Source organism: Thunnus thynnus, chromosome 4, assembly GCF_963924715.1.
Source record: "Thunnus thynnus chromosome 4, fThuThy2.1, whole genome shotgun sequence".
Taxonomy (NCBI): Eukaryota; Metazoa; Chordata; class Actinopteri; order Scombriformes; family Scombridae; genus Thunnus; species Thunnus thynnus.
In genome coordinates, this window is record NC_089520.1 from 18,893,653 (window position 1) to 18,918,901 (window position 25,249).

At 40.6% G+C, this 25,249-nt stretch overlaps 2 protein-coding genes across 9 annotated transcripts; one reads left to right on the plus strand and one right to left on the minus strand.

Annotated features, from left to right (window-relative positions):
* Window positions 1-643: 643 nt before the first annotated feature.
* On the minus strand, window positions 644-13,899 carry eif4enif1 (eukaryotic translation initiation factor 4E nuclear import factor 1). Of its 6 annotated transcripts, none has more exons than XM_067587184.1 (19): window positions 13,795-13,899; window positions 12,505-12,655; window positions 12,344-12,417; window positions 11,152-11,279; window positions 10,597-10,871; window positions 9,919-10,117; window positions 9,621-9,784; window positions 8,663-8,801; window positions 7,543-7,725; window positions 6,982-7,253; window positions 6,189-6,269; window positions 4,762-4,948; window positions 4,289-4,377; window positions 3,764-3,900; window positions 3,396-3,477; window positions 3,133-3,256; window positions 2,738-3,043; window positions 2,462-2,632; window positions 644-2,349 (listed from the first exon to the last, which is right to left on the minus strand). In XM_067587184.1, exons 2-19 carry the CDS (start codon window positions 12,604-12,606, stop codon window positions 2,162-2,164), a joined length of 2,901 nt encoding a protein of 966 aa, XP_067443285.1. In that variant the 5' UTR covers window positions 12,607-12,655; window positions 13,795-13,899; the 3' UTR covers window positions 644-2,161. The 6 variants fall into 6 exon arrangements, with proteins under 6 accessions (XP_067443285.1, XP_067443288.1, XP_067443287.1 ...); XM_067587187.1 differs by lacking the exon at window positions 13,795-13,899 and adding an exon at window positions 13,293-13,620 and having other exon boundaries at window positions 7,549-7,656; XM_067587186.1 differs by lacking the exon at window positions 13,795-13,899 and adding an exon at window positions 13,293-13,620 and having other exon boundaries at window positions 7,543-7,656.
* Window positions 13,900-13,994: 95 nt separating this feature from the next.
* On the plus strand, window positions 13,995-25,172 carry sfi1 (SFI1 centrin binding protein). 3 transcript variants are annotated; one of them, XM_067587179.1, is made up of 31 exons: window positions 13,995-14,626; window positions 14,720-14,791; window positions 16,236-16,346; window positions 16,450-16,544; window positions 16,659-16,776; window positions 16,868-16,970; window positions 17,101-17,257; window positions 17,639-17,800; window positions 17,910-17,980; window positions 18,068-18,160; window positions 18,257-18,354; window positions 18,538-18,604; window positions 19,198-19,328; window positions 19,421-19,502; window positions 19,582-19,760; window positions 19,843-19,918; window positions 20,204-20,299; window positions 20,382-20,458; window positions 20,558-20,660; window positions 20,759-20,855; window positions 21,387-21,547; window positions 21,639-21,713; window positions 22,121-22,195; window positions 22,306-22,482; window positions 22,583-22,788; window positions 22,905-22,988; window positions 23,153-23,417; window positions 23,499-23,583; window positions 23,727-23,835; window positions 23,919-24,018; window positions 24,726-25,172. In XM_067587179.1, exons 1-31 carry the CDS (start codon window positions 14,289-14,291, stop codon window positions 24,897-24,899), a joined length of 3,837 nt encoding a protein of 1,278 aa, XP_067443280.1. In that variant the 5' UTR covers window positions 13,995-14,288; the 3' UTR covers window positions 24,900-25,172. The 3 variants fall into 3 exon arrangements, with proteins under 3 accessions (XP_067443280.1, XP_067443281.1, XP_067443282.1); XM_067587180.1 differs by having other exon boundaries at window positions 23,508-23,583; XM_067587181.1 differs by having other exon boundaries at window positions 22,905-22,973.
* Window positions 25,173-25,249: the final 77 nt, after the last annotated feature.

Sequence of the window (25,249 nt, forward strand, 5' to 3'; positions counted from 1 at the left end):
CAGAGTGAAAAAATATATTATAATCACTTTAGATGTGGAAGTGACCACTTATTTTACCCCACTCTAATGCACATGAGGAAGCAGAATATTAGAAATCCTTTTTAGCATAATACGACCCATTACGCTTTCACAACGGTCTTGAAAATAACTATAGTACTCAAGAAATACTCTTCATCACAAGCTTCACTAATATATGATTTATTTCAGCCAGACTGCATTGTATTGGACTAGGGCCTGGTCCAACTGGAAATTAGAGGAAGATGCCAATTTGTAAGTTTTAAAAATCCAATGATATAACAATAAGGATCCTTCTAAATTTAGTTATTTGAGAATTGTGATAGATATGCATTTTACAAACGTAACTGGTAATTGAAAAAATATAATAGAGTTTCCAAAAGGACCTCAAACATACCTTTGACATTTCTGCACTGACTTCTTGTCACTTACTGAGCCACATACAGTATCGGTCCAACCCTTTAATCTTCTAGCTCAACACTGGACTGTAGACTTGTAAAGAAGAAACAGGTAATTCAGCAGAACCAGATGTGCCAAGGATTCCTACATATGTGCAGGGATTTTTTTTTTTTTTTAAACAAACATTTTGGCTGAGAGTAGAAAGAACCTGCAAGACATACTTTGTTCCTAGTAAGTCAGCCAACATTGAGTAGAAAATAGACTCATTTGAAGTGCTTTGGATTTCAGTTTTACACTCAGTGGCCACTTTGTTAGGTAAACCTGTACAGAACAATCTAATCCAAAAGACAGCAGCTGTGTCTTAAATTCTACCTGTATGAAGCTTATAATTGATGGTTTTTGTTGACACTGTCCATGGTTTTAATTCAGTATCTATTACTGAGGCTGTAGGTAGTGGTGTTGTACTGGACTGAAAAGGTGTTTCTAATACTCTATTCTCTTCATGCGTGTAAATACGGTTGGAAAACCCCTCGGTATTACAGTGTATATAAAGTCCAGTGCAGCACCACCACCAAAGTATGACGTCAATAAGTAACACCTCTCAAAATAGCTTATAAAGTTTTAGATTGTACATGTGTAACTAATTCAGTGGCCAATATTCAGTCAGGCTATTATGATCAATGTAGCAATACATACACTCGCTGAGCACTTTATTAGGAACACCTGTGCAATCTAATGCAATCCAATACAACAAGTGTAAAATTCATAAAAGAATTTACAGCAGAGCTGCTGTACTGGATTGCATTAGATTGCACAGGTGTTCCTAATAAAGTGCTTTGAGTAGATAAATAATACAAAACCATTTAAAACAAAATAAACAAACTTTTACTCAAGAGTTTATTATTCTATTTGTGCTTATTTATAACTTAACGCACATAAACTGAATCCCCACCACCCTCAAGGAAAAAAAAAAAAAAAGGAAAAAAAACAATACAATATGAGCAGAGATGCTCCCTGGTGACAGTATGGATGGTGGGAGGAAACAGTTTAAAGGAAGGGGGGGAAAAAAAGGGGAGGAAAAAAAACGATGAAAAAAGGCACAACCAGCAGTCGCTGCATCCCCTGGAGTGGTCTTGAAATGCTCCAGCCTGTCACTTCTACATAAACGGGCCACCAGTCATGCCAAAAAGAAGGATAGAGTATACACTGAAGTGACTCATCAATCCATCATTTTTCACAATCGGTAGCCCTTTTTCAGTGCAGTTCAGGGGGGAAATTAAAGGTGACAAGACAAAGGAATGCTACCAGCTCTCGGTGACTTTTCTCTCTCGCAGTTTTCATTCGAACTGCAGGATAGTTTCACCTTCCCCATACCAAGAAAAAGAAACCATAGCTATATACACATAGGGAGAATAAGATTCTTTCCCATGGTCTGTACAATTGATTTTTACATAATTTACTGCGAGAGTCTAATACAAAAAAAAAGAAGAAAAAAAAAAGAAATCACTCAGCTGCAATAACAATCCATTACTTGTCTTCCCTTTTCTGCTGACAAGCCTCCTCAAAAGCAGTGACTTCAAGGTCGAAGACAAAGCATGGTCAGACTGTCCAGGTCTGTGCGCTGCCTCTCAAATTAAAGTTCACATTTTTAATGGTAAAGATGAGGTTGGAGGCAAAAAAAAATAAAATAAAATAAAATAAAAAAGGAAAAAAGGAAAATAATCTCGCAATCCAGCGCAGTGTTTTCTTATGGCCGGAACTCCAATTCATCTACACTTATGACCTTGGCCGGCATGGAGGGGAGCGGCTGCTCTAGCACGTCTGATCCAAACCACTTGGCGAGGCCTAGAGGGGGGCTGCCCCCGTGTCGCTGGGAGCAGTTTGTCCGGTGAGGGCCTTGGCTCTGTGACTGAGGGCCTGCGATGTTCGGATGTACTGCAAGATGAGACGAAAATATAGTTTAATCCAAGAGCTGAAAAAAGGGGACATAATTCCACTCCTTCCATGTGCCCACACAGTCATAATATTTGACATTGCTTCTACTTACTTGGTCTCTGTTGTTGAAGTTGCTGCTGCATTACTGCTAACTGCATCTGAGTATTGGCTCTGGGAGGTAGAAGTGGATGCCCTGTTGCACTTAAAGGGTACAGCGGTTGTCCAAGTAGGGCAGGAGGCAAACCTTGAAGTTGTGCAAGGTCAACATGCGGTGGAAATATACCTGTTGATTATGTCATAGGGTTAACTTCAAATTAAATTACAAAAACACCTTTACAGTTGAATAAAATGTTTAACTTAAGATGAGGAAAAAAAAGCAAACACTTACCTGCTTGCACAAGAGCAGGTCCAAGCTGCTGGGGCTGTGCCAGCATTCTTTGAACCACATTAGGGTGTAGCTGCGGAGGAGGGCGTACCATCGGTACATGAGATAGCAGCGGTACCGGGTAGATGGGACGAGGGTAAGATGAGGATGGTCCTGGAGGTACCATCGTGGGTGTATGATGTCCAGCGGAGCCTGGCCTCAGTCGCTCCTGGTCCTTGCTTGGCAAGGTCTGAGAGCCGGTCTTTACTCCTCCAGACTGGGCAGCATTCCCATCCATCATTTCCAAGTATAGATTTGGGGAGCTGCTGTCTGTAATCACATAACCCAAATTTCAATGTTACTGTGTTGTTAACTCAAGTTAAAAATCAAGAAGTTGTAGGTAAATTAAGGCTCTGTACCATCTTGAGTGTGTGCTGCTGCCTCCTCCTTGGATTCTGATCGACTTGATGGCTCATCTCTGCTTTTCTCTTTAGTTGCATACATTTTGCGAATCACAGATGTGGGTGTAAATGATGGGGACAACTGTAGTAGATTAAAAAAAAGAAGAAAAATTTATAGCAATACCAACATGTAGAAATTACAGACAAAAGTTCAAACATAAATTAGTTTTTATAGAACAATGAAGAACAAAGCCAGTTGGGAGGATGAAGTCTATGCTCACCATGCTAGTGACAGGATTGCCTGGAGAGTTTCTTCCAGCAGGCTGAGGGCCTGGACCAGGAGAGCGATTCACACGCTGCTGTCTGTAGATCACAAGATACATCAGCCATAAGTTAACTAGCAAATGCTAACCAATGCTTCTTTTTATACAGTTTGAGTGCACGATCTATGCCACACATAGTGAACTACATTTGCCATCATTCCAGTTGCTAAAATTAACAGGCAAGACAAGTAGCCTGACAAATTTGTGTTTATAAAATGTCAAGATAGATTAGCTGAGGGGGCATTCATCCCACCCATTTCAACTGCTGTTATTTCACCATGAACACAGCAATACTGTGCAGCATTTCAGAGTTTTAAAAAACTAACCGATTTCGAAAAGATTTGTCCTGTGGTAGCTTGTTGTAGCCAGACTGGAACTGGTGGTGGGCATGTAGAGCAAGGTCCTGTTGGAATGCCAGGGCTTCCAGATCCGCCCGATTCACGGGCATGGAGAGCGCCCTCATCTGGACAAACAAAATAAACAGTTGAGATCCTTAACATAGGTCTTAAAAATTAGTTAATTCTTTGTTTAAAAAAATAAATAAGGATTTAAATAAGGCAGTTTCTTATTTAAGCAGTCAGTGTGTTGCATGCATTACAACCTCTACTTTTTACGATGTCAATAAAAAAAGCACTACATGAAAGGATGTGCATTTCATGTTATAAAATAAATATACAATAATTTACATAGAAAGTGTGAGCAATGTATTGAAAGCCAAGCCACTAGTATAATTTTACTGCTGGTTACACCCCAAACTGGGATAAAACAAAATTAAGATTTATTATGAACAAAATCTCTCCTCAGTAAACAAACAATAAAGGCCTTAACGCGAGTTCAGTGTCCTAAGTTACCTGCTGCTGTGCAGCGGATCCAGGGCTGATAGACCTGTGTACGTCAGCAAACTGTTCTGGCAACATGGGCTGAGGACCAACAGGAAAACCTGGAGGCAAAATGGGGAAAAAAAATCTATTAATCTTGTCTTACCAATACCATCAACTGAAATATAAACAGATGCTGAACTTAACATATTAGATTTTGCAGCTGAAAAAGCCCATTTTCCAAAAGGCCCAGTGTAACACTCTTAAGCTGTGATCATGTGCCACTGTGCCTCAAAGCAAACCATAAACAGATATTAAAAATGACCCCCTTAACTTCTGTGGTTATGCAGAGAAACAAGAACAAAAACGCTCATTATGATCAGCTTTGGGCAAGCCTATTGATTCATAGATCAACGCATACAATATGCAGACTCCCAAATTCCACTGTATGGTTTACAGTTATTTACAAAAAAAAAGGTTGTAAATTTGCACTTGAATAAACTTACCTGCTGAAGGTTGCAGCCGACTGTTGAAGTAGTCAGGTGAGGGTGCCCTCTGTGGAAAGAGAGGGGGTGAAGGGCCCTTGTGTAGTAGGCCATGTAGAGGGGCAGAGGTCGTTGGACCTTCAGAGCTGCCCAACAGATTGCCGAGTAGCGTAGGGGAGCCACTACGAGCAGGACCTCCCAAGAGCTCCTGCAATACACATATACAATACATGCATTTACCAAGAAGTTCAAACACACAATGTCATTTGTCTGGCAGTTAGATTTAAGTGCAAAACTGTTGTTCATAAAATGTAGGATGGAGTAATTTTTCCCTCTGATGTTCACCCTGGCAACTTGCCAGCTTCAGTCCAAGCAGCCTTCCTAAACAGCTCTAGTAAAGCGACAGTCCTGGATACAGCACACACACAAGGTTACAGTGTTCTTAGATGTTAAGTCTTTATATAGTCCTATTGACATAGACATACTGTATAGTCTTATTTGTTAATGTGGTGTTTTAGAGGCATGGCTGCCCAACAGACAATAATGACTGACATTATTTGATTAAGGACAATTATTTCCCCTCAAACACAATCTGAATTGGTATGAAGTTTAACAAGTGCATACTTGTTCTATAAAATCTCTCTCTCAAACCTTTCATTCTACTTTAAATATTCACCTGTACTGCTGTCAGATGGAGGCAGCATCACATCAAAATTTCAAATGTAATTATTCTCCAGCTGGACTGACTCAGCTGGATGCATTATCATCTGTCTGGAGGCTGAAGGATTCCTAAACATAGCATACATTATTCTGTCAATTGATCAGACTGATGTGACCATTTCTGAGTCTACAGACCTGCGGCAGCACTGAATTGAGAGCGAGCCTCACCACCGCACTGCGTATATCATCTACCCAGCTGAGTACAGACAATCCTTCAACTGCATGAGTTTTAAAAGCTGTCATTTAGGTAGCCTGTGTCAAAATTCAAAAACGTCTTGTGTACTTATTTTACAACTCTCCACTGTTCTCCAGCAGCGTTGCCACCATACTGAGAAGAAAACACTCTTCATCTATTAAATCATCATGTGTAAACAGACTCTACATGGACATTTCACACAAGAGACATGACAGCTGAAAAATAGCCCTACTCTGATCTAAAATTGCAGCTACTCTTGAAAGGAGCACTCAATATTTCCTCTGCACTTCAGTTTACACTTCATCTGTGATAATTATGACACACCACCCAATCAGAGCTCATAGAGAGTCTGCTTGGATCCACTCAGGTATTACATACACTGACAAACCAGAGACCTGTAGTACAACAGGACCCTACTCAGACCCAATTACACTGGATATAGTTTACGCCAGACTAACAGGAACCAAGCGGACCCATGAAGCCCTCTCTATATACCAAACATTTGTCAGCATTAGCTTGAGAGGATACACACCTGGAATATGTTTTTCTGCTGCTGAGCAGGCACCTGAGCTTCAGACATTGTCACCACAGCTGGGTCTGAATGTTGCTGCAGCTGTACAAGGAGAGATCATTTGTGGTATGTGCAATGCAACGAAAAACAATCCTTTCCTTCGTAAAAACCCATCACAGTGAGCATTTTGCAATGCAAGGCTTGTTGTAGGCATTTTGACGCGTGTCACAACAGAAATTGGCACAAATACTGGCTTTCAAGTAGTGGCAGCCGGATATAAAAAGATAAAATTTGGGCATGTAAATAGATTTTGCTAAAACCTCCACAAACCGCAACACTGCGAGCCCACTGAGATAAATTTGTACATGAGTCACAAGTGTCCCTCATGCAAGTCAGTTATGCTTATGGATGTACTATTGTCACTCTCCTTAATGAGCGTGCGTCTAATGACTGGTTTAACCCGAGTACAAAAATGAACCAGAACACCAATTCAGAAACTGACTTCCATAAAAAAAGGGAGACTTGCAGCTTTCACACAAATAAATTAAAAACACACACACACACAAAAAAAACAAACATCAAGAATAGTTCAGAAGCAAATTTATGCCCATCGCTTTCTAGTCCGATCAATTTCTCAGAAAGAGTCATGTAGGTTACATGTAATGTTTCAACATCACACAGGGGCAGGTTTGTTTGAACAGTTACCTGTTCCACTGCAACATGCACAGTGCTGTTACTTATCCAGTGTAAGCCTTGGAGCAATATAAATTAAAAAAAAAAAAAAAAAAATCTAGACATGAATAGAAATACTTACATTGCTTGTGTTGGTTTTGGGGTGAGTTGGCAGAGTTCCACTTGCCTTCATGCTGCTGACCAGTTTATTAAAGGCCGACATGTCTGTGTCACGTGAGCGTGGGCGGGCACTGGGGCCACCGGTTAATGCCTCCTCTAAATGCTCTGCCATGAACGGTGTCCCATTTCCCCTCTGTGGAGGCACTACCTTTCGCACCTGGGGTTCTGAGCCCAGCTTCATCCCCTTCATCTCTCCCTCCACCTCCTCCAGCGAGAGCACCGCTCCAGAGTTAGCTACAGACAGAATTACGATTATGATTAGACTGACTATGATAGCACTGTAAAATAAGGTTACACGCTTTACAACTATACTGTATACAACAACTAGAGGAACTGTTGTGCTATTTACAACAGAAAATTAGATAAACCACATAATGCCTAAACCTACATGAATCACTTATCTAGTGTACAACAAATCTCCAGTTAAATGTGACTCTACTCTACAAACTAAATTCTAAATGTAGTTAATGACTTCAGAGTTTTAAAAAAAAAAAGAAAGAAAAGAAATGGTTTGTGTACTGACACTCACTGCTTTCCCGCAGCCGAGCCTTGTTGACCGACAGGGTGGAAAGAAGAGGCTTCAGGTCTATTTTGGCCTTGTGCAGCAGTTCCAGGATGTCCACCTTCTCCCTGCACTCTGATGATTGAATAGGTGTGAAGTATGGGACAGGGTCTTGGCTAGGGGAAGTGCAGCGTGGTTCAAGCCCTTTAAGAGGAACAAAAACCTCAAAGGTAAAAATCAGTATTTGAATTTTTTTTTTCTGACCCAGCAGTTCGATAGGAAGAGGGGTGAGGAGAGAGGGAGAGACGACAGAGGTAGCGGGGAGAGCGAATCACGGTGCAGGTGCCTCTTGCTCCTCCCCGCCTGCCGGCCACCTCGCTGTTGCACATGCTGCTGGTGTTTTGTCGGTTTGCGTCTAGCTCGCACTGAAGTTGCTGCTGCTTCTTCTGGTGGGTCCGGTCCCCGTGCCGTGCACCTGCTTCCTGTTCTCACCAATGTGTTACTGCTTACAACTGTCTATCTCTGTTTGAGAGAGAGAGACAGCAGCAGCATCCCCACGCTGCAGCTTCAGCACGAGCTGATGAGCGACACTGAGGCGGCCTGCGGGGCGGAGAGGAGGAGAAGGTGCCTGCACTGTGAGACTCCCTCTCCCCCGCTGCCACCGTCGTCTCTCCTTCTACTCACCCCTTGCTCCTATCGGACCACCACTGCTGCTGTTTCCTCCTTAAATTTGAATAATTGCTGCTGAAGCGTTGACCCTCCCAAAAAAGGTACGCGAGACAGCCCTACTTCATTCAAGTAGGTTTTTCTTTTTTCCCCCCCAAGATAAAAGGCATGCTTCAAAGTCATTTTTGCCCTAAATGTAGTTTCAACAGGAAATATCCAGGGGCTTTACTGCTGTTATCTGGATAACTTTAAAAATGCAAGACCACCTGAAATATTTAACATGGACAGATGTAAAAAGACTTGTGTTCTAGTCAAAGTTACCCAAATAGTTCCCCACATTTAAAAAAAAGGACAGGCCTTTGATCTTGGTGAACACAGCTTCACCAAAAAGTGCTATGCCTGGCTTGAAGCTATACCGTTACATGACGCTCATTCAGGGAAACTGTAGGACTGCCAAGGAAATAAAGTCATTTACCTGCTAGTTTTTCCAGCTCCTCATGGGGAGTGGACCTCAGACTGCTGGACTGGCTGCCTGAAGGGCTCAGGTTACTGGAGAACCACTGACTGAAGCGGCTGGCCGATACAGGGCCCTCGCCCAAAACATCCTCTATCATCTGAAAGACAAAAATAGGAGTCTGAGACATAGTGGGGAACACAAATCAGCAGACCGAAGGGTGTGAGGACAAAGGTGACACTTACGTTTATAGCGCTTTCCATCGATTTAGCACAAAGTGTGCTAGAAGATTGAGGGCAGTGTCATTGAATGCACTGCTGGTTGGTCTTGTGTTGATTTAATGCCACAAACTAAAAATCGGTAAACTTTCTCATTTAGTTTGTAGCCTAGTTCACTTAGTTCCCCAATTACTAACACAGTCTAATGTAGCTATAATGATGGGCATAAATTTGGACTTTATACCTTTTTTTCCTTATACCCCATGCAACAGTCTTGGGACAAAAATATGTAGAAAGTGCACCATTCAGTGACAATACCACCATCACACCACCAAAGCAAGTTCAGCAAGATCAAGCCAGTGCAGCAGAGGTAATCTCATACTGATGTCAAGTATCTGTAATGCTCGGATTCAAAAAGGCTTGTTTATTTTGATTAAGACAAACAGACCATGTAATTTAAAAAGGTCAAAACTGTGCCACAACAGTTTATCTAGCCTCTAAAATATTCTGATTGTATAAATACATGTAAAAAAACAAATGTCAGCTCGACCTGCATGTCTGATTCAAGGCGAAGGGGCAGATGCATTGGAAAACCTCTACTGTTAAGCTTAAACTGATTAGAGTAAAACCAAGGGGAGAGAGGAGAAAAAAAAGAAGAAAAAAAAAATCACATTGATAAGCTTTTAAGAGTTATAAAATGACACCATTTGTGATATTCATACACCTTTAACACCAAAACCACAGTGCTCCCCAGTACTTACTGAGGCCAGTCCTGGCATGGTCTTCTCCAGATTGAAGAATTCATTGAAGTCAAAGTCTCCAGTTGACTGCTCCGGCAGCACGTCAGGGTGGGGGACCTCCTGATCAGCTGTAGACTGCAAACCCACGTCTTTCTCCTCGCCCTGTCCACCATTACATTCCACTACTGCACATAAATGTGACAAATAAGAATCAGAATCTTAAGTATCCCCAACAAGACAGCTAGTTATCCAATTAAATAATAAATGGCTAAAATTCAACCTGATGCTATAATGATTAAAAAACAAAGCTTTGACATGCCTTCTTTCAAGGACTCTGTCCGCTTCCTTGACCGCTTGGACTTGCGTTTATCATCTTCCAGGATTTTGTCATCAAATCCAATGAGCTCAATTGTCTCAGACTGGCTTGTGGGACCCGCAGAGAACCACTCTGGCTCCTCCTCTGCATACGAATCATTCCTTCTCCTTTCACTAAACACACGTTTGTCACCGAAATCTCTCTGCAAATGGGACAAGACAAACTTAAATGTCACTGCCTTTGCAAAAAGTAAAAATGGGAAGTAAATGGGACCACTTGAGGTAAGTTATTTGTATGAAGGAAACTGGACTCCTTTCAGTCCATGCAGCACCTTCCTCGTTGTTTTAGATAGAGATTGTAAAAGTAAATGCTGGTAACTTATATAATCTACAAAGACTAGAAGCAAACATAATTCTCTGAAGACATGAGTAAAGTTTAAGGCTTTTACTTAACCTGCACATTTTCCTTTTCAGCTAGTTTTATCCATTAAAATTCATTCATATTCACATAAGTTCTGTGAAACAAACTGAAGCAGACCCTTTCTTGTCCTCTTGTCCTATGTCCTTTCTTAGCAATCCTACTTGCATTAGCACTGAAAAGGCAACCTCAATGCACTGTATGCCACCGTGTCTGAACACAAGGAAATACATTATAGATGAACTGAAAGCAATGAAAACCAACCCTGAATCTTTTATCCTTAAAGTCTCTCTCACGTTCCCTCTCTTTCTCAACACGGGCATCTCTCTCAAAGGCTCGGGCAGCAATTATGCGGCCGCTGCCGATCCTGCGTGCCCCTCCTAGACGGAGAGTCTCATTCTCCTTATTTTCCAGAGGGCTGATTGGGCGACGGGTGTGGGGCGCAGGTGCAGCGTTGCCTTGACATCCACCTCCAAAGCTGCGTCGCTGTGGGCTCAGTATGACATCCAGATCATCTTCCTTTAACCGCTCACGGGGATCTGAATACAACACAGAAGACAGGCTTTGTTTAAATTTAGAGTACACAGACTACACCAACAGTCACATGATATTAAGCTAACAATCCTGTAAGATCTACAATTTCCCCTCAGGAAATATACATACTTTCTTATCCCAACATTATAAACGTTCAAATATTTGCTAGTTAAGATTTTCACTGCTCCATGACTTGTCAGAAAAATCTCCTACAGACAGTCAACTTTATGACCTGCCTTTTGGTTTTAATCTCTCTTGCTTTGGACTCCATAAACAGTCATTTACCTGGGATTCTTCGTTTCAAAGGAACTCTATCATCCACATAGTCCTTCTTAAAACCTTCCACCGGAGAGTTACGCTCTGAAGTTGGATACAGTGAAGCATGCCACTTCTCTGGGTCCCAGACACCATCACTGTACCAAGACATCATTTGAACCCACAATTAAAAACATGCTCAGCCAGTTTATACACAAAATGAAGACAAATAACATACTATAATTCTCAAAGTGTATTGACGGCCATTGGCACCAAAAATGTTTTGGCAAAAGAAAGATCTCACTGTGTTAAAGATTATTTGACAAGTAGATATAATATAAACATTCAGTGCTTAACTGTGGACTGCAATAATATCTAAAAAAAACACACCAGCGATGGGAGGGATATGGGGCACAGCTGACACATCTAAAGTCAGTTGTTTCTTTCATGCATTCAAAAGAAATGGTGGTACAATCCAAACACTACATTTAGATTAAGTCAACATGGACAACATTATTTAAAGCCAACTGCAACTGTGGATTTCAACCCTTGTCCTTTCCTATCATATCTACGTTTCAGTGTGTTCATCTGTCATCCTAGGTTTAAAAATGAGTCCCTGATGAAATGCCTGTAAAGAAAAACAGCAGGGCTCTTCAGGACTGCATCATCTCACACACACACACACACACACACAATGACTGCTGACAGATTGGGTGGTAGATCAAAAAATATGTCTGTCTCCCACATTAACAAAACTTTGCTTGGTATTTTAAATAGCTTGTTGTGGAAGGTTGTCAAAAAGGTTCAAAAGGTAAGAGTTTCTTAAAGGCATTTTTATGGCTTGTACTTGAGATTCAAGATTGAAGTAAATGTGAATTAATAAGAGCATTTCTTCAGGACATTCAGGCCACCTAGATCTCAAATTGTTTTGTCACAATAATTCCAGATAATATGCATGAGTGTGTGTAGGTGGCCAAAAAGTAGGGCACACACTTTTCATTAGCTTACCTGCTCTATCATCAAGAATCAAGGCAACTTTGACTCCTAATTAAGCCAATTACTAAAGATCAAATACAAGCCAAAGGTTAATGCCCATTCCTTGATGATCACATCCATGCTGTCTCATATGACAAGATTAGTGTTGCTTTTCTTGTTGACCCACATAATATTATTCAATGTTAAGATGGTGTGGATTTGTTCATCCCAGGAAATATATTCTTACCTGTCATATTTCTCTGATAGACATTCTGGCCTTTCATTGGAGATTGGCAGTTCCTTTATATCCAGAAGCTCCTCCTGAATAGGGATTTATCATAGTTAAATTGTGTTAAGAAGAACTCTATCCAGCCTCTAAATCATCATACTGCCAGTATTTATTATCACCTTGGTGTATCTGTATGGAGCTGTGGCTGCTGGTTGTTGCTTAACTGGGTCCACAGCAGCATCACCACCATTCTTCAGTTCAACACAACCATCGTTCTCCATGACTGAGTTCAGATACAGAACAGTCTCTAGACAAACAGCGACTCTGTTCCTGTTTAAAATAAAGTTATTGGATTTACATTAAGCATGACAACAGCTGCTTGACTTCATTTGATTTGTCCGCACAAAATAGCCTTAAAAGGTTTTGCTACCGATAACTGACTTAATTGATACAGTTCATTTGAGCATTGATTATATTTCATATACAGCGATTTTTATATTAAACAAAATTATGCAGAGATTCATTGTAATGTACATGAGAAAACAAAGTAAAATGACAAAAATGAACAATAAACTTCACCTGACGTCGATGTACCTTGAATGAGGGCAGTTTTAGCAAACGCTGTTAGTCAATTAGCAAGTTAATTGACCACAGGCAGTGACTGGTGACACGGGACGTGACATGTCAATTACAACAAATTGCTAATTGAGAAATGGCGTCTGCGTTTCGATAGATGCTTATTTGAAAACAAATCTCCCAGCAACGTTAAGTTGTATACGTTGCGTATTGAGTCTTTGGCTTTTTTACGGAGTTTCAAATAAATAAACGTTAACAATTATCCGGCAGATATGTAGATGATCAGCAAATATAGCGTCCAACACACACTCGGCTCTAACCCTCAGCAGTGGTATACAAATTACTACAATTATCTGACTGGCTAGTGCATTAACACAAACAAACAACTTACTCGTTTTGAAAGCTGCGTGGAAACTGGCTGCTAACGGCCGTTAGCTAGCTAGCTAACCTAGCACCTTTAGCTAGCTAGCTAACTAGCTGAATGGGGATAATGCCCACCCAGCAACCACCAAACCTTCTGCCGGCTGAGTTGTTGTAGGGATTTCAGGAAACACACACTGTACTAGGGTAACTTAACAGAATATCACAGGTCCAAGTAACAAATTAACTCGCAAGGGGACTGTATAATCTCAAATGACTGTCCGGTCTATCTCTGTTTTCTAAATCGTAGCAGCAATTTTCCTCTGATCACCGCTTTAAGAAGGTCCTAGGAAAGATTACATAGTGCCCGCCGCGCCTTTGTAGAATTTTAAACGGTCTGGTATTTGTCGACCGTTTTACATCCCAACATTTAAACCATAATATAGAAATCGCATGTTACTAGTAAGACATATATGTGCAACTATATAAATTGTGGGGGGGAATCCAACTAGCTTTGTAGAGGTATAACTTACACTTAATTTAGAAAACTCAAAAGGCATTATTTGGGCCAGCTCCTCATTGTCTTGGGGTCTGCTCGATTTGTAAACCTTTCATAGCGGTGTCCCGGCGCTTCTTTGTGAAAACGAAAGACCCCGCCCTCACGGGCTGCCCAGGACTGACATTGCGCATAGCCGTTTCTCTGAAAGGACCCTGGTGCTGAGTGCGTTGACCAACAGTTCACCGCTCAGTTATAGTAAACGTCTCACAATTCAAATTTAATTTAATAGAGGGAAAGGTCCTTAATCATCGTCTCGGGGTCAACATTTAAATACTATGAAACAGCGTTAAAAAAAAAGTCAGATAGACACATTTGATACCCGCGACCTGTACTTCGGCGATGTCTGTTGCCGTTGACAACTGGAAATCTAGAATAACCGTAAGCGTCACTCAATGCGTCACACGCGCGTTCACGTGACGAGAAACAACAAACGCGCGGTACTTCAATCCAAACAGTTTCTCCACGTATATGAAAAACAGTTATTTTGGTATATACATAGGACGTAAACATTTAGTACAGCATCCTAATGTCTTCTCGGGCTTCGTTGTCTTATTAAAAAGTGACGCTGTGGACTTACAGTCCTGTATAGCAGCTGATTGCTTCGATATCATGCAAAGAAACACCAAAAAGACAGATTTATTAAGAGCTATACCAAGATGTGTCACATCTGGAGGTGAAACCCATAGATATAGAAACTATATCTATGCTGAAACCAAACCAATCCGCACAGGTAACACCAGAAAGATACCTTATAGAGTTGGATACAGTTGGAACAAAGGTGGAAGACTCAAGGAACTGCGAATAAGGTGCGAAGTTTGTTGCTATTCAATTTACTGTACTTACAGCTTACTTTAGTTTTTGTCTTTTTCTCTATTGTCTGACTTGTTCAACCACTGCAGGCACCTAGCAAGGAAGTTCCTGAAGATATGGATGCAGAATACCTTTGGCAGAATCCTTCCTCATCAAGCCAAGTAACAAACCTTTACAAAGTATTTTTGAAGCAAAGTGTGTTCGGTAATTCTCAGTGGTGGAAAGTCATAAGTAGATTTACTCAAGTACTGTACTTAAGTACAATTTTGAGGTACTTGTACTTTACTTGAGTATTTACATTTTCTCCTACTTTATACTTCTACTCCACTACATTTCAGAGGGAAATGTTGTACTTTCTACTACATTTATCTGACAGTTTTCAGTGACAAATTCAGCAGCACATACAATTAGACAAAGCCTTGCTTGATCTATACTTCGGTCTATAATCTATTCTTAGATGTGGCCTGTACTTCAGAGACATGAGAAGACTTAATACTTTGTTATGTACACTTATGCTCTGGCAACTGCCACACAAAACATTTTTCAATGTGTTTTCTCCCAGAAAATCCCCATATCTTATAAATTAATCGGAGAACTTAAATACTTTTTTTTAGCTCCAAGTTAACATAAATCAATTCATGTCCATCCGTTTCATCTTCCAGCGCGCAAAAGAAATCCGCTAATGTTGTAGGCTAAGATTAAAACGGCAGTTCCCAAACTACACATGAAATCAGTGTGTAGTTGTTGTCATGTTTCAGATGTCTATGAGTTGTTAGCCCCTCTAAACTTTGTTTCAAATACATAAAACCCAAAGAGGTAAAACTCCAATATTTCACAAAAACACAAAGATGAGTGGAATGAATCCAAATGTATGTCGCAGACCTTTGTTTTTTTCTTCTTTCCTACACAGATTATCATCTCACAGTCACTCAGATTTATCTTGTAGCTCTTATAATAACAATAAAATGCTGCTTATTCACTGATTCAGCAGCATTAATAATGTACTTTATTCAACATATTTAATATAGCTGATTTTATCTTACTTTTAATACTTTAAGTAAATTTGCCTGATAATACTTTTGCACTTTTAAGTAGGATTTTAAATGCAGGACCTTTACTTGTAATGGAGTATTTTTACATTGTGGTGAGGACTGAACAATTAATCACAGTTTTATTGAAATCGTAATATGGCCTACTGCAATTTTCAAATCACAGGAGGCACAATATTTGTTAAAGGCGAAATGTGGGTCAAAATACCATTTTAAATGAAATATTGTATTGCAGAGACGTCCTGGCCTCACACATCGTATACTACAGACTAAAGAAAACATCTTTGTTTGGTACAGATCCCCGCAAAAATCACACCATAATCATTTTAATATGTTTTTCAATTGAAATGAGAATAATGATGTAAAAATTATCATTCTCTATAATATCGCAAATCATAATCGCTATTAGACATTTTTACAAAATCGATTAGCCCTAATTGTGGTATTTCTACATTTAATTAAGTAAAGGATTTGGGTACTTCTTCCACCAATGTTAATTCTTAATGTCACTCTTGGGCCTCAGTTCTCTCATTCAGAGGAATATTGCATGTTTCAGGTCCCACTACGACAGCGTGGTCCTGCGAAGAGCCTTTAAAGGATGGAGAGACGAGTGGTGGACGTCCAGGAGGGAGTGGAGTCTTCAAATGAGGGCAGAGTGTCACTACAGGTCAGCGCACGAGACGTTTCGGAGGAGCATGACAGTCTTGTACCTCAGCAAGTTGGTCACAGGTTGTGATTGTGTGTGCTAACATTGTTGTCTGTGTTTTTAGGTATTACTTGTATTACTTGACATTCCAAAGCTGGCAAAAGTTTACGTCTTTGCAGAGGGAACAGAAGAGAAAAATCCAAAATGCTCAATCATTTGGTATGATTTTGGCATATATAGTATGATGACAATATATATCTTAATCAAGCCTCATGTTCAGTCAGATATCACAGGCAGCTACCATTTTATTAACCAGTTTGTTTTCTTAACCAGCTAACAGGCAACGGATGCGTCTGGTTTGGGACAGGTGGGAGGTTTTCACAGAGATGAGGCGAATGAAAAACAGAATGCTTGATTCAGCTCTTGAGCAGAACAAACTCACAACTCTGCGGTAAGATTATTATATTTTCCGAGCAAACCTACACTAGTGATGTTTAGCAGGTTTTCAGTTTTACCGCCGTTGTGGTTTTTCACCTGTGCAGTTCAGCGTGGAGTTTGTGGCAGATTAGGTTGCAGCAGCATCGAGACATTCATACTCTGGAGGACCGAGCCCTGAAACAGTGGGCGCTGAATTCACAGAGCAGGGTAAAGATGCAATCCAACGCACTCATGAATCACATACTGTTAACGTTATTTTCCAAGTCATGATGAATCTCTGTAGTATTTCCTTTTGAGTTTTGTGTGGTGACGTGTGCCCTGCTTCTTTTTGTCAAAGGCTTGGCTTCAGTGGAAAGAAATGCACGCAGCAGCTTGTTGCCAGAGAGAGAAAGAATCCAAAGCTTCACTTCACTTCATCCTCAGGCTGAAAAGAAAAACACTGCATCAGTGGATAAGTTACGCGTCCAGTCGCCAAATCAAGAAACAGTCACAAGGTCATTATAAATTACCTCACCTGGCTTCATTTAATATTAGTGCTGCAACAATTAGTTGATTAGTTGTAATTTTAAGCAAAAAAAAAATCATATATTATAGTTCCAGGTTCACAAATGCACTCAAATGTAAGAATTTGCTGCATTTCTGAGTCTTCCATTATAGTAAACTGAATATTTGTGGTTTTGGACTGACAAAACAAGACATTTCAAAATGTCACATGGGGCTTTAGGAAATTGTAACGGCCATTTTCCACTGTTTTCTGATGTTTCATAGACCAAACGATTGCTTAATATAAACCACATACCATAATACTTATTCAAATGAGTATTTTTTTAAGCTTTATTACTCAGCTTTCCTTTACAATTTAATCTCTTTTTCAGCTGTGGCTAAGCGTGCCACCGATCTCCACCTGACGAGGAAGTGTTGGAGTAAATGGTGCAGCGCGTTGCATCGCAAATGGAGCGAGGAGGAGCGTTCGCAAGCTGCAGGACATTTGGCCAGACGGAGCACTCAGCGCAGAGCACTGCAGCACTGGAGAGCTTGTATCCTAAATCACATGTAAAACAAACATATTTCCTGTTTTCACCCCAACCGAAGCGTCACACATTGAATCATCAGAACCAGATGTTTGATTCTTGAGCTTGTCAGTAGATGTGACGTCGTGCAGAGAAGAAGCTGAAAGAAACCAGAGTGCGAGTCAACACCACCACCATCATCTACTGGTGAGATCCAAAAAAAATGAAGCAACTGCGAATAAGTATAGAGTGCGATCGTTTCATGTATTGATCACTGTGTATTTTTTGCTGCAGCGTGCTGGAGTGCAGGGACTGTCTCTGAACGTATGCTGGAACAAAGCACAGCGACTGAACAACAACGTGGCTGTCCAGCATTGTCACCAAACTGTAAAGGAATATAATTATTATTATTGTTATTATCCTAAATTTACATTACCAGTAAAATACTTGTAAGTTTTTAAAGTGTTTTTGTGTTTTTCATAGATGATAAGTAAGTACTGGAAGCTGTGGCAGGAGCGTCTTGAGGAGGCTGAAGACAAAAGTTTTCAACCACTGACAGAAAAGGCAGCGACAAACTACAGGTGCTTTTATTTACTTTTATCAATCTCTGGCATTATGTACATTTTTCCTCGAATTAACAGTATTCATTTGTATTTAATGTAGCATCTAAACTTTCAAACATGTCACATATTTCATTGAAAGTCATTCCTGTGTGCATAATTTGAATTAAAATTGTGATCGGGATTGTTTTTTTCTCTTGGCAGCACGTCCCTGTTAAGCAGCTGTTTTTGCCAGTGGAGGGAGAAACTTGCTGAACAGAGACACATGCAGGTATTTTTAATAGGACACACACAGCATTCTCAGGTCCAATACAAGAGTAATACTCACAGAACAGGCATAAAAACACATTTCTATAGATTAGAGGGACTTGACGACCGTGTGTTGTTCTTTTTACTCACTCAAATTTAGCTTGAAATGCTTTAGCTTTAAAAAGATCCCCTCCACACACGTCTGATGTGGTTTTTCCACATAAAAGTTCAACAAGTTTCCACATATTCTCTATTGTATTGGCACATATTGACTCTTGTGTAATACTGGATCATGATTGGCTCCAAACTAGTTGTGATGTCACATATGATCATAGGTACACGCCTGTAACTCATTTAAGGTGAGTGCCGAAACTTTCCACTTTTATCAGATGAATGTGAAAAACAGCCTCTAGTGAAGCTCAAACATCCAACTGAAGGAACAAGAAGAAAAACACATTTTTGAGTTCAAGGGGAATTTAATAATTTCCTTCATACTTTTCTCATGGCTGATACTGAAGTATGTGATCACATCAGTGATATTTTGTGTCTGTGTGATATTAAATTTATATACATACAGTTTAATTGGATCCTCAAAAAGATTGCACTTTTGTGCAGGAGTTGCAGCATCGTGCAGACGTTTGGTTTGCAGAGCGCATGTTGCCTCGCTGCTTCAACTCATGGGTTGGGTTCACTCTGCAGAGAAGGCTGCATAAACAGAGGAGACACAAGGCAGAAGTCTATAATAAGTGAGTGATCATTTTCTTCTCCCACACTTGTTTTCATGTTGTAATTTAACTCACAAACCACTACATGATGTGTTTATTCACTGTGTTGACAGGCAGCGTCAGTACAGTTGTGTGTTTTATACCTGGTGGGGGCAGTCAGAGAAACACAAGGAGGAGATGCTTTCCGAGCGAATGGTACGCCGGCCTTAAATGTAAATGCGAATTTTGTGGTGATTATTGTATAAGATGCTGACAGACAGCTCGCTGTTATCAGGCCATTCTTCATGAGGAGCGAGGCCACACGCAGAGAGCCTGGACTCGCTGGAGGCAACGTGCAGAGCAGCAGATCAACGAGGAGGAGAAAGAGAAGGCGTCGGACCGTCTGTATCTGCACAGGCTTCTTCACAAGACAGTGACGCAGTGGAAGGACAACAGTACCGAGATACGAGACAGGTGAACTTAGTGCCGCTGAAGAGTTTGACTATAAACGGTGAGATCTCTGTTCTGTTAGCTAACAGATTCGTTTGTTTGTCAGGAGGAACAGAGAGCAGCGAGCTGGTCGTCATGGAGACCTGTGCTGCATGAGATGGGCTGTGGATAGATGGAAAAAGGTGCTTTTTGTAGTTTTTGTCCTGTCCGGTCTGTACATCGTCTGTTCATGCACTGCAGCAAGATCGAAACTGAGCCATTTAGATCTGGAAACTTGTATCTTAAACTTGTATCTTAGATGTTTTGCAGCGTCTAAATGAGAACTCTCCTCCTTTGGTTAATTTGTTCAATATTACAAGAACTGCTTACGCATCTCATTTAAAAGCTCATCACAGGCATTTTCAAGAAAGCCAAGGACAGTTAGGTTCAGGTCTGTGTGTGTTGGTGACTCTTGTGTGTTTAATCAGTTTGTTCAGAGCCAGAGAAAGAAGAGAAGCAGGCTGGAGCAGATGCAGCGTTACCATGAAATTAAACTTCTCAAACACACATTTGTGGCCTGGAAGGTAAATCAGTATCAATAACTGCCAATATGATCACATGATTTCATAAGTTTGGAGTGACAAAGATAATGTTAAAACTCCTCAGAAACACCACCTACAGATGTCTCAGATCTATGGTCATGCAGAGGAGCTTCACAGACAGCACACACAGCATTTCCTCAGGTATTTAACACAAAATTGTACAAAATTTCAAATCAGAAATCAAATTAGAAACTGCTGTTGTACGTCAGCATCATCAATTTCAGTCACATTTCTCCACAGGAAGCTTCTGTATGTGTGGAGGGAGAACGCAGCGCTGCTGGTGGAGGTCCGGCTCATGGAGCAACAAGCACAGAATCACTTTCATCACTTCCTTCGACTTAAGGTTATAAAGCAGTCAGACGCCCTTGTCAGCAAAACAATCACAGTTATTCTTTTACCAGAACCGCTGCTCATTCTTTACTTTGCACTGAAACGTTCAAGGTGTTCCTCGCTTGGAGAGAAGAAACAACACATGCAGCGTCAAAGCGCCACCAGCAGAGGGAAGCACTCAGCAGGGCTCAGAGGTCCATAAATCAAGGTAACAAAAGAATGTGTTACAGTGATCACTTGATGTGTGTGTGTGTGGTTTGAAATCCATGTCAGTATTTATTTTCTGTAAATAGACTTAATTGTATTTGAGGGAATGTCACTTCCCTACATCGCTGAACAGGACATGCAGGTAAATAGTAATAAAAACTGTTAACTGTAGTTTAATTTGCTCTCATTCTCCCTGTTTACAACCAATCGTTAGGAAACCTAAACGACATAGACCAGAGATTGGTTTTTCCCACACTTTATTATAAATTAAGTTTGAATTTTGATGTTTTTGTTAATATAAATCACAAGAAAACCTCATTTTCTTTTCAAAAATAAGTATCCGTCTTTTTAAGCTTTACTAGAATGTTGCAGACAAATGTGAAGAATTATCAACTGTGTCTGTTGTATCAATGTTTCCATAGTATTTGCACATGTGTCCTTGCCACTGATTTTACAACTATTATATTAATGATATGGCAGACTTCTACTATAAATATTAGGAATGTGTACCTAACTTGATCTCTGTATTCAGTGTGGTTGCTGCGGTCTTTTCAACAATGGAGGAGGAAAACCAGAGCGGCTCGGAGGGAGAGGATGTGCATGGAAAAAGCTAGAAAGCACCATGACTCCAAACTGCTTTCTAAAGCGCTGAGAGCGTGGAACAAACATCACTATCAGTGCCGAAAACATAAGGTTGATACTTTATCATCCTGTCACTGCTATAAAAAGCAATATCATTGGCTTCTTCCTATCCCATGAATACTTGACAGTGTTTATTTCGTAGGTGATGAAACGACAAGGAATCTTGTTGCTGAGACTTAAGCTGTGCCAGACCTACTTTGAACAGTGGAAAATGAAGGTTTGTTAATGTTCTTTTTTTATGTGCTGAACTCTTAAAGCAGCACATACATATAAAGATGAGTTTACTTTACTACTGAGTCCATACAAACAGTTGTATTCTTCTGTTGCTCTTGAAAAAATAACCCTGATGCATTATTAAAATTGTTCTTGTTTAAATTTTTCTCTCAACTTTAAGGAAGCACAATATTAAATTGATGGAATACACCTTTAAAATACAGCCCGAGGGAGAAGGAAAAGGAGGGAAATTGGCCCTGTTTTATTTGTATGATGTTATTTGTGGTGACGGCTAATTGTTCTGCTTCCTGTATGGAGAATTAGTATGCGTAAATATTGAGGTCAGATGGATTATATGTGGTTCGATTTAGCGCAGTTGTAAACTGGCTGCGGTTTACTTCCTGCTAACAGCTGCAGCACAGATGGAGAGAATCTAAGCAGACGGAGCGAGCGCTTTGGCACTGGTCCCTCACTCTCCAAGCCAAGGTAACACCAGCCTGCACAATCTTCTCTCACTAGAAAATTGAGCACTGACTGTAGAATTGGTGCTTACGGGGTTTAATGGGTCTTGATGTTGTTTTGTGAACCTGTTGCAGGTGTTGTATGGATGGAGGTTGTGGGTCACAGAGCAGCGCAGGAAGCAAGAGCAGGCAGCCAGAGCCGCACAGGTCTACAGAGACCAGCTGCTGAGGGAGGGCGTGACATGCATCCTCACATATGCCGCTCACATGAGCGATCTCACAACGAGCCTAACGCAACACAGCCAAGAACAAGTGGGTTTATGTGTGTGTGTGTGTGTCTTCAGGAAATTTCATGTCATTTCAGACTTTAAAATTTGAGTATCATCTCTTCAACGCTGCCTGTTCCTTGCAGAGATCACGACATATTCAGAGGGTGGTTAAGCGTTGTGCCATGCGGTGGAAGCAGCGAGCCCTGTGTAAACCAGGCAGAGGGCAGGAAGTCAAAGGGAAACCACAGAAAAAGAGTGTGACCTTCTGTTTGCCTGCACCTGAATTGAAGAGAGTTTCCCTGTCTGACTCAGTGGGGCAGGAAGCTGGAGATGCAGCACTTAGCAAGTTGTGAGTGTGTTTGTCGGTCTGAGTCTGCAACAGGATGTGAATCTGTGTTCAACACATGCGCTCATTTGTACAATTTGTCTTTTATCCTTTTTTTGTTGTTGTTGTTGTTGTTGCAGGCTTCCAACCCGTCTGCCAAGACGTCAGCCACTTCGCTACGAGGAACTGTTTGGTTCCCCACTGAAAGAGTTGCCACTTAATGGGTAGAGCATAAAAAATTATAGATAACCAAATATACATTACATTATTTAAAAATATCAGACATGTATTTCATATTAGAAATCGTCTGGAAATTAAACATTGTGCTAAAAATCTTTCTCGCTCAGCAGAAAGCACTGACAAAAGCCTTTTCTTTTTTTTTTTCTAGCACCCAAAAGGAGTCTGCCGTCACCGGCGCTAAAACAGCTCCACAACCCCCAGAGGTCAGTCCTTCACTGGACTGCCACCTTGCAGACTTGTCCTGCCTCCGTCCTGCTTCAGTCCCTTTCACCTCCACACATCAGAGCACCATCACTCCCACTGCGTCACCTTCTGAACCTCACATGTCTGCACTGGACTCCCCTCTGGGAACCCAAAGCCAAGATCTTCTTTTACCACCTTCTGCTTTCATGACCATAGGGACTCAAAATACGGTAATTATCACTTATTTTCACTTTGACAGATATCAAGATGCAAGACATAATTGTAAGCTAAGGTTTTGTTTTTTTTCCAAGTTGGGTAAGACCAGCAGCTCAGCTCCTGGAGATGCTCCACTTGTATTTGGACCCCCTGTTAAACATCTCTCATCAGTATATACAGGTATGGTAGCTTCACTTTTATTTCCCAGTGTAGGAATTTGACCAGTTATTGTTTAAAGTCTTTAATAAAGAAAGAAAAGGTTTGTTTTGTGCCAAACTTCACAAACGCCATTGTGAAAACAGCTCTTATGGTTCTTCTTCAAGCATCCAGTGAAGAAACTGAGGGAGAAGATCCACTTTCATCTCTGACAAGGGAACTGCTGAACATTCAGCTGGAAATGAAGAGTTTCCAACAGGACAGGAAGCAACTCAGGTAAGAAATCTCATTATTTTAGCAATGTTGTACATGTTGTTTATACAGTGGATGATGATGTTTGACTGTGTGTGTCTTTTCAGGGCATGGCAAAGACTGAAAGAAGTATTACAAAGTTGGCTGCAGACCAGCGGAAAGGACGAACAAATAGAAAAAGGTGCTATTTGTCAAGAGTTGAAAGAGGTAAGAAGTAATGATAAGTTTGCCACGGTTAATGCTGAACATTTAACAACACCACTGATAAACATTTGCATGTGTACCTAAATTTGTAGTTTACATTATAAAGATATTATCACTTTGTTAAAGCTACACTTCCCTGATTTTCCACCATAAATTTCCTCTCAGCTCACTGTTGATGACATAAATCAAGTGCAACTTGAAAAAGATAGATAGATAGATAGATAGATAGATAGATAGATAGATAGATAGATAGATCATTTCCCCACCGGTCATTCAGTAAGTTCAGTATCACTTCATTATTTATGAAAGGGTGAGACCTTTGTAACTATAACTACCTGTAACTAACAAATAAAAATAAATAATAAGGAATCAACACACTTTGACTGGGTGGAAAAAGCAGCTAGAATGTATACATTTTAACTGTATGATGAATGGAAACACATATAACTGTCCAGGTTTCCTAAATCACAGAGAGAGACAAGGCACCTCTGATAATGGGTGAAGTTTCTCGAAGTAACTTCTAAGGTCACTTACAGTGATGGCTTAAGTTTTGCATGCATTCTTCTGAGGCCTCGTTTAAACAATAAATCAGCAGCTGCAGAAAGTAAGCTATCAGAGGTTACATAATGGGAAAAAAGTCACTGACACAGTGTTTTTTTTTTCTGTGCTGTTGGATACTGAGTCACAGTTGATGTTTTTGACGTTGACAGTTGGAGGAGCGCATCGAGAGACTGTCTACCGAACTGGCAAAACGGAAGCCAACAATGCTGCTACACACAGAAAGGATCCAACATTTACAGACTGTCATTCACACTTCAGGAGTTTCTCTTCTCTATCAAGAATCAGAAGAGATAGAAACAGATCGCTGTGTGTTTACAACATGACAGGAAGCAGTGGAGTTGTTGCACCTGCTGATTGTTTGGACTGTTGTTCATCTGCCCAGATCGCAAAGTAAAGACTGACTTTGACAACTGAATGGGAAATTTTTTGCTATAAGCTCTCTTGTTTTCTTAAGATTGAAAGTTTATATCTTTACTGCACTCAGATTGTGAGGAAACAATAGATATCTTAATGTTTCAGGACATGGCATTCATTATTGTCAAATATTTTGATATGACTCAGGAAGTCCAGAAAGATTAAAGTCAAGTTAAATCACCCTCCAGCGCCTCATCTACACTTTAAATCTAGGAAAACGTTGGAAAGGGGTCGTCCTTGTGACAGATGGTGCGTGCTA